Below are 9,051 nucleotides of genomic sequence, written 5' to 3'. Positions count from 1 at the left end.
AACTGCTGAAGTCTAGCACTTCAGCATTTTAGCATCTGTTTGTTCACACTGGTTTTATATCAAAAATACAATTTATAGTGGCACCTGAGTGTGTAATTAATTATAAAATTCAACTAACCATAAATAAAGGGTGTCAGCTTCCCAAAGATATATTTTTTCAAAAAGAAATTTACTTAGGGTTTCCCCTCATTTTCACTGCAGTAGATTTGCCAAGATATTTTAATAATGCATACATCATTAGTTTTCTACCGGATCTATGATTGTAATAGAGCCAACAATTGATAAAAATTTCCATTGTTTTTTTTTTTTTTTTGTGTGTCCATGCATTACACACACTCAAATTACACTTAGTTCCTCATGAACTGACTCAGGAAGAGGCAGAAGATGTGGCCCAAAGTTTGAAGGTAGTTGTATATCAGAAGTTATTCAGGTTATAAGAAATTTCCAGTTTAATTTTCAAAATTTTTTAAAAATGTTTAGCTCAAATATGCATAAAAAAAGGTTCCATCTAGTGTCTAGGGTTTGTTTATAACCAAGAACATCATCAGAAAACGTTCTAAAAAAAAGAAAGGACATCTTATAATGAGACCCTTTGACTCTTTTTTTTCTGATGACTTCTGATTGTGTGTTTAGTGCCAGGTGATGACAGAAACAGTGTAGCACACTCTGACTAACCAAGCATTCTGTTCAGTTTGGCATATCTACTGTTTCGCTTCATGTCTTTCTCAGAGCCAGGGTTGTTAATAATGTAGGAGAAATAGAAGCTTTGCCTCTGTGCTTGTATATGGATGTTCAAATATTTAAATATTTGAAAATTACTGTATATTTAGATATATGGAAGATGGATATAGGAGATTAGATCGCAAAGACTGATGTTTCCTTTCGCTTGTCAATTTGTACACCGGAAAGATCAAAAGTACACAATTTTGTGCTTACACTAAATGTGGTCGGTCAGCTTACGTAATTAATATCTCGAAATGTTGAACCCTAAATACATAGACATGCACTTAAAATAGCTGAGCACACCACATCTAGTTCTTCAAGTACTGTACTGTATGTCACACACGTTGTTGAACTTTAGTGGGACTCACTCTGAGTTTTATACATGAACAAACATCACTCTTTAGCTAACATTATGGAGGCAGCCATCTTAGAAATCTGGAATCACTTTGAACTCCAAACATGTGTGAATTTTCTATAACTCACAATTCCACAACATTAAACAAAAAAAAAGAAGGGTGTAGTCGGACCTTATCTAGCTTCTCCTTTGGTGCATTTGAACCAAATGTCTATGACAACTCAACATGTCTTTTGTTCCATGTTCTACAGCGTCTGATGGGTTACAACTAGGGTTTAGGTTTAAGGTTAGGGTTAAGTGTTAACCTTACAGGAGTAGTTGGCTCAGAACAAGCTCCACCCACTGGACTTTTGACTACATATCTCCAGTTGATTAATTTCCTAAGTACAGTGTCATGTCTTAATGTATTTTGCTTATGCAGTTGTGTGCTTTACTTAGTGACAACAGTTTGTGCAACATATGGGTGTGACGGTTAGATGTACATTTAGGTCTGGAAAAATAGTGTATGTAAGTTAATTATCTATAAAAAAAATAGTTCATGTTGCAGGTCTACAGTATTATATCTTCTAGTATTAAATAACATATTTTCAGCTCAATTGCACTCACTGTTTAGCAAAGATCACCTGTTTACACAATCTTTGTGCATCAGCTTGTATTCACTGTGGGAAAATTTGTCTCATGTGCACACACCCTTCCTCTCATGTCACCCACATCCCCACCACACCCAGGCAAACCGCAAGCCCCCAAAACACTACCTCTAACTCGATCAAAGCACACACACATACAATGCACGAATGGAACAGAGTACTGAGCTTGCAAAAAAATCACATGTGATATAAAACGAGAAGTAGTAATATGCGATGTTTCACTTTTGAGTCTGAAAAGGCAGGTGTCTAAACACACAGTTTCTCACACACAAACACACACGCACACTTGCATGTTTCTGTTAAAACCTACAGACAAGTTGTGGTGGGAAACTTGAGTAAAAATACATCCAATGTAGCAAGAATTTACTTGAGTAAATGTAAAAACTTTAAAATGTTGCATGTAGTGTGTCATGATGTGCAAAACCACGAGCAAGTCATATCTGCTTGTGTGATTGCTTTAGAATATATTTCAATAGTAATAATATCATAGTATATAAAGTAAGGTAATGTTAACTAGCTAATGTAAATTCATACACGCTTCTAGATACCTTTCTAAAAAAGATTCTTCTTAGATAGTATTTAACACAACTGCTTAAAGTTAAAGCAACTGCTACTGAATATCCAAGTAATATGTTATGGCTAATAGAGAGCATACATACTGTAAAACATTAAAAGATTTGGCTAGTTAATCTTGCTCACTAAGCTGTATCAGCTTACATGTACACGTTTCAGCAGGTTGAATGTTTAGCTGTGAGATACCGATATCTCCATGGATTTCTACTTGGGTAATTTGCAGCTCGTTCTCATTCTGTTTAAAACCGATGATACCTGATATATTTGGCCAGGGATGCTTAGGTCTCTCCACTGTCTTAGACATTTCAGCATTGCTACATCAACAATTAGTGCCTGAAGTCCAGACTTTTGGCAGGAAACTGCTATACTGTTATTTGATTAGGTCTTGAAATTGAATTCTTTTTAACTGCACTGGGTGAATGAACGGTTTAGATTTGTTTACTCTGCACTTATTAGAACCCCCATGAAATGCTCAATAGTTTGTACAAATTTTATACGCTGATGCAGAACCAGCTTTTCCAAGCTAAAACATGTATTTGTGTAGGTCTAACCAACAGTAATCTAGCTTATTGTTCAACAACTTCAAATTTGTGTTGATTCAAGTAACAGTAAAATGTACAGTACTGTTCATTTTAACACAGCAACCAAGATGACTGAGAAGTAATTCATAGGCTGGCCTTTTTTAATGCTAGCTCTTGCATTTGCTTGTTTACTATAATGCTAATTCATGTGTTATCAGAACTGCTTAAACTGCTTTATATTAATACTAGTTCATGTTTTATCTTATTAACTGTAATACTAGCTGTTGCATTTGCCTGTTGTCTTTAATTCTAATTAGTATTCTAATTCATGCATTTTCCAGTTTACTAGGATGCTAGTTGGGGAAGTGATAGCTCAGTGGATAAGGTTGGAGTACTGCTCAGAAGGTTGTGAGTTAAAATCCCAGGGCCATCAAGCTGCCAATCCTTGGCCCCTGAGCAAGGCTCTTAACCCTCAATTACTCAGCTGTATAAATGTAATTCACTGTAGATAAGGGTGTCTGACAAATGCCATGAATGAAGTTAATGTATTATCCTATTAACTATAATGCTAGCACTTGCATCTGCTTAATTTGCTAGCATACAATCTATAATGTTAGTTCATGAGTTAGCCTTTTATCTATAATGCTAGTTATTGTGTTTAACTGGTTTCTATAATGCTTATTCATGAGTTTCAATCTTTACTTCTATGCTATTTCATGGATCTTAGTAAATAGCATTTACCTTTATGGTGTTTGGCAGAACCCCATATTCAGAGTGAGAAAAAAAGGTGAAGTGTCTATCAATGAATACATCAATACTGGTTTGCTAGGTTGCAGACTAAGAATACCATCCATCTAAAACTGTGAGAGCACACAAACTATATTCACTATATTTATAGTAAAATCTTGGTTGTGTTCACTAGTGCACCTGACTTTCTCTGATCTGGGTTCAGGTTTATGTAGTTTATGCATATGATATGTCTCACTCTGGCATTTCTGTGTGTTGGTGTTTAGAAAGTTACAGTTTTATTAGATGACCTTTCCTGCATGTCAGTGTGAGTAACATTGAATCTGCCTCACTCTAACTAAAACCGACAGCAAAATAACACAGGGATAGTTCTTCTGTATGTGGGGAAATTAGGCAGGTCACAGTGCTAGTTTCATAGACATTGGTTGGTTCTCAATTGATGAGCTACATTAGCAGAAAATGGTATGTACAGCTATTTTCTTCTGTCTCCAATCTATTAACAATTTAGTTGTAGCTTGAAATCAACACTGGTCTTCTAATCATGCACCTTCACACATTTATATTAACGGAAGCCCTGTCCATGCATTATTAATTTTTTTCTTTCTTGTATTATCGTGATCACGAATTAATTTTCTTGTAATCTGGATGTAACAAAAGTTGTTTTATCATGATCACGACTTTTCTTGTCATACTGACGTAACAAAAGTTGATTTCTCATGATAACTTAATTTCCCTATGATCTCGGCATAAGATCATCTTCTAGAGGCAGCAGAAGTGCAGTAATGCAGAATCATTGTTGATCGCATTCATTTTTACTTTGATCAGGACCTCAAACTGAAACAGCTCTCTGTCTGTCAGTGGCTGGTATTTATGATGGAGATTTCAGACGCTAACACGCACATACACCAGAAACATTTGCAAGGCATGAGAGTTTACTCGTGATACAATAACATCATGAGAAAACCTTGTTGTTATGTCGATATTATGAAAAAAGTTGTGATCACAAGAAAACAAGAAAAAATATATAGAATAATGCATGGCCTGTTAGTATAATAAAGTAATGAGTTGAACAATAATTGGATTTATTGTATTAATTGTAATATGTTAAAATTCAATTTTAACGTTCAGGTTGTTTCTGTACCCTCCTTCTAATTTATGACACAATCCGGACGAATTGAGCCTCTATTACCTCTTTAAGTGGACTACAGCCTTTCAAATGTGACAGATGAATTAGCATAATAGAAGACCGACAAATTCATGAATTAGCATGATCGGAAACAGGATAATTCTTGAATTAGCATTATATTACAGAGACAAACTGAATTTGCATTACAAGAATAACTCATGAATTAGTGCTGTAGCAAGCAGCTCTGAGTGCTTTGGCTAATCACAGAGCATACTGTTCACTTCAGTCACTTTTAGACATTTAGCTGAGGAAAAATGCAGCTTCTCATTGGACTGGATAATGGTGTTTAGTATATTGTTTCCTTGGATGGCTAGAGAAATAATATAATGTTCTGATTATGCTATATACATTGTTCACTCCCAATACCACTAGCATGCAGATTTTTTCCCACTGATTATATACAAGATTGTATTGCTCATAGAAGTAAAATTCACATCAGAAAAATAATTATGTGTCTGTTTATAATGTCTTACGAACATTATTTACATATTCATGATAAAAAAAAGTAATTTCACAGACACACGCATGCACAAACAGTATAAATTAGATAAATAAGTTTTTTAAAAATTAGAAATGTTTTTAAAGCATTTACTACTGCATATATCACATACATTTATTGTTATTTATGGTTATGTGTTTTATAATTAGAAAACATATGCATGTTAGTCAGTTTTTTAGTTCTTGTTTAGTTTTTTTAGTTGTAACACCCTGCATCAGCTTACCAAGATAAAGATACAGTCCTTACTGTTTTATTTCCTGGTTTCTGCAGATCATTCCTCAGTTGATGCACCCTGACAGTCGGTTGTACCTTTTTTTAAAATATGTACATATTTCCTGGTTTTCCTATCTACTTTTCGCTTCTGTGCTGTCATATTTGGTTTAAAAGTCTAGTTAGTCATGTGTTCTGAGAGTTTGAGCACTAGCAGATTTTTTATTTAGGAGATTTGGTGAGGATATATCTTTGGTAACTTCGTCTGCCTGTGCTCTTACCTTGTGATTGATACCTATTATGACACATTTGTATGCATGTATTACATTCACCTGCCTCTGACACATCAGTGCAGCCTGAGCTGCTCTATCATGCTTGAGCACAAACAAAGACAAAGGCAAAATTCTGCAGACCATAAAATGTGATATCTTTGTTTCTTATTCCTGTTACCGAAGCACCCATATGCAGTACAAATTACTGTCTTTTTTGCCTACAACACACTTGATTGTACCCATTGGCAGTTAACAAGCCTGAACTGGATTAAACAGGAATGTTAGAGCAGGGGAAAAGTCAGAGACAATTTGTTTAGATTTGATGACTAAATCTTTCTGTTTCTATCCAAATCCAGGATTGACAAACCATCAGTTACTTCTCTTCGAACCCGGTGAGTAATCTGCTTAAACACACACACACACACACACACACACACACACACACACACACACACACACACACACACACACACACACACACACACAGATACTTCTATGTACTTCTTATACTTACTGTATATGTATATGTATGGTAAACAGTCACGGTAAACATACAGACTGTGTATTTGTAAAGAGATGGATTAATGGACATCCGCTAGGCTGATGACTATGTAATTAGCATTATTCCTAGTTACAAAAAAGGCCTGCAAAGCTGTATGATTTAAAATGTTACAGCTCTATCATTCAGGACCGCAAATGCAATCAAATTTCCATTCAGCAATCACATAATCTGTGTGAACACAAATAGAACATGTTCACTTTATAAATGGATTGCAGCCTTGAGTTACGATCGACTGATTGATGTTTGTTGCTTTGATTACACTTTATGTTAATAACATGCTCTACAGAGCAAATCAATATGCAGATCTTAATAAACTCACTTTAATTAAATGTACATGCTCTACAAGGCAAATAAGTCTTTAAATGTTAATAAACTGCATGTTGTTTTTAAATGTATATGCTCATCTAATCATGTGGTAGCAGCAGTAGTTCAATGCAAAAGATCCTGCAAATCAAGAGCCTCAGTTAATGTTCACATCACATACAGTAGTTATTAGCTCTGTGACTTTCAAGGTGATATGATTGTTTCTGGCAGATGGCTGGTTTGAGTATTTCATAAACTGTGAATTTCACACACAACAGTCTCTAGAGTTTACACATAATTGTGCGAATTCTGTGGGTGAAAACGGCCTGTTGGTAAGAGAGGACAGAGGAAATTCGCCAGATCCGTATGAACTGCCAGACTCACACAAAGTTGTAGATTCAAAAAATCATCTGGTCTTAATTCACTCTTTAACTGTCAGGTTTCAGTGAGTCATTAAGTTTCAAAGCCCCAGTTTCTTCTTGTTGTTCACACTTTTTCCTCATTCTGATATTTGTACCCCCAGCTGGTGTACAGGTGTTCCTAATAAAGTGAACAGTGAGATAGATAGATAGATAGATAGATAGATAGATAGATAGATAGATAGATAGATAGATAGATAGATAGATAGATAGCTAACCTGTATTTGCTTATTTAAATCTGATGATTAGATCTTATATTTTATGATTCTATAATGTTTGTGAGCCACAGGATAATAATAAAGCTGCCTTATGTTTTTACATCGAGAAACCTTTAGCGATTGGCAGAAATGTTGTGGTCTGTAAATGAGACAATGCTTGGAGGAAAGAAGCCATTAAAAACAAGTGACTAGAAAATTACAAAACAGATTTTTTTTAAGCAAGCAGTAAATAAGCAATAACACTAAAAATAAACTGTAAGTGAGGCATTTATTTTTACTACTTGGATAAAATTGCAGGCGCTGCAATTATGCGACATAAAAACTGATCAGTATGCAGCTAGAAAGGGATTTGTTTGAGAAAACAAACCTGTAATATTAATCCTAAAACAAGTGAACATTGGTTATGAAAATGCTTGATCAGTCCGAATGCTACAGTAGGTAAAATACCACCAAAGGGATTAATAATAAACATGTAATGAACATAAACCTTTGCAACAGTTTTCTGACACTGGAAAGTCTTCAAGACAAATGGTTTTGCATTTTGTGGTTTCTCTGTAACAACTTTAGTAGAGAAAAAGAAAAAACAGACAACAGGAACCTGCCTATTCCACAACATTAAATAAATAAAAACGTGTTAGGGCTGGAAATTTGTGTGGTATAAGGGGAATAAAACACTTTGAGGCATTGACTGATATTGAAAAATAATCATCATAGTGCCTACTCTCTCTCTCTCTCTCTCTCTCTCTCTCTCATGGGAAATTGTGAAGGACTGCTAAAGTGCTATTTGTTGGCAGGGAATAAGTGAGGATGAACTGGCTGAATGAGGTCGTGACTGCATGGCTGTCTCACATCTATTTACTCTCATATACATGGAAATGATTCAGTGTTTAGCCCCAGTTCTTGCTGGCTGCCATGTCTCCCCCACAGAAACGATGAAAATCAAATTTTAATATTTCCAGGTTTAGTGTCTACTCCTGTGGGCACAAATGCTCACAGAATGTGCAGAGTGCATTTTATTTATAGCATTCCCATTTATAAGATGGATTCTTTGAACCTGTAGTGGCTCTGGACCCTCTGATGTCCCCTTTGTGTTGCCTATGAATCAGCATGCATTAAAGCCCTGAGCCATTATCCCTTGTTGATTAGATGAGTAATGCTCTTCAGGCCACCACAATAAGTGAAATTTAATGAGAGAATAAAGTGCAATCCAGTTGACCAAAAATTAACCGGATGTTCAAATTCTAACAATTGTAGTTGATCAGCCAAAACCTTTCTCCTGTTGTTTTCCCCATCTTTGGCATTTTGTTTCTAATGAGGAATTTTGAAAAAGTAAGTATTTATGAAGTTTATAACAGACCTTAATCACGAGCCACAGAATTTCCAGCTTATTGACACAGTTACACTTCCAAGCTTTAAGACCCAGGGCCTTTGTTGTCCAAGATGTCCAAAAGATATCATAGGTAAACATCCTGCAGTGGAAAACAACAATAATAATGTTGCTATAGAAACAATAATGTATTAGAACAAGTACTACTGTATCAACATCTTCTGACCAGTCAGATTCGAGAATTCAAAAGGTATGAAAGATGTAATATTGATGTACGTGTTCAGTAGTGGGGATGTGTCCAAAAGCTAAAATTACACCTACAAATCATCTGCAGAAATTGATTGATGTTTTGATACTGGAGTGGATTTTCTTCTAAAAATAATGGTCGGTGTTGTGTAACTGGAAGCCAGTTATGTTCTCTTTGGCGAATTTACAGTGGTAACAGGTGGTATATCCACATCTCAGCCTTCACCTGCTGTTCAGTCTCCC

The 9,051-nt window shown here is 35.4% G+C and overlaps 2 protein-coding genes across 3 annotated transcripts in view; one reads left to right on the top strand and one right to left on the bottom strand.

Moving 5' to 3' along the window:
- The window catches only part of rap1gap2b (RAP1 GTPase activating protein 2b), a 42,360-nt gene that overhangs the window by 1,285 nt on the left and 32,024 nt on the right, over positions 1–9,051 (top strand). For both annotated transcript variants that reach the window (XM_027156895.2, XM_027156902.2), the window contains exon 2: positions 6,090–6,125. In XM_027156895.2, coding sequence (XP_027012696.2) covers positions 6,090–6,125 — 36 coding nt within the window. The remainder of the gene's footprint in view (positions 1–6,089; positions 6,126–9,051) is intronic.
- Positions 1–9,051, bottom strand: part of st6gal1 (ST6 beta-galactosamide alpha-2,6-sialyltranferase 1) — a 33,487-nt gene that overhangs the window by 22,360 nt on the left and 2,076 nt on the right. Inside the window, exon 2 of the mRNA XM_027156942.2 lies at positions 8,593–8,704. Coding sequence (XP_027012743.2) covers positions 8,593–8,704 — 112 coding nt within the window. The remainder of the gene's footprint in view (positions 1–8,592; positions 8,705–9,051) is intronic.

The sequence above is a fragment of the Tachysurus fulvidraco genome, chromosome 21 (assembly GCF_022655615.1).
Source record: "Tachysurus fulvidraco isolate hzauxx_2018 chromosome 21, HZAU_PFXX_2.0, whole genome shotgun sequence".
Classification (NCBI taxonomy): domain Eukaryota; kingdom Metazoa; phylum Chordata; class Actinopteri; order Siluriformes; family Bagridae; genus Tachysurus; species Tachysurus fulvidraco.
This window is presented reverse-complemented; position numbering and strand designations above follow the sequence as displayed.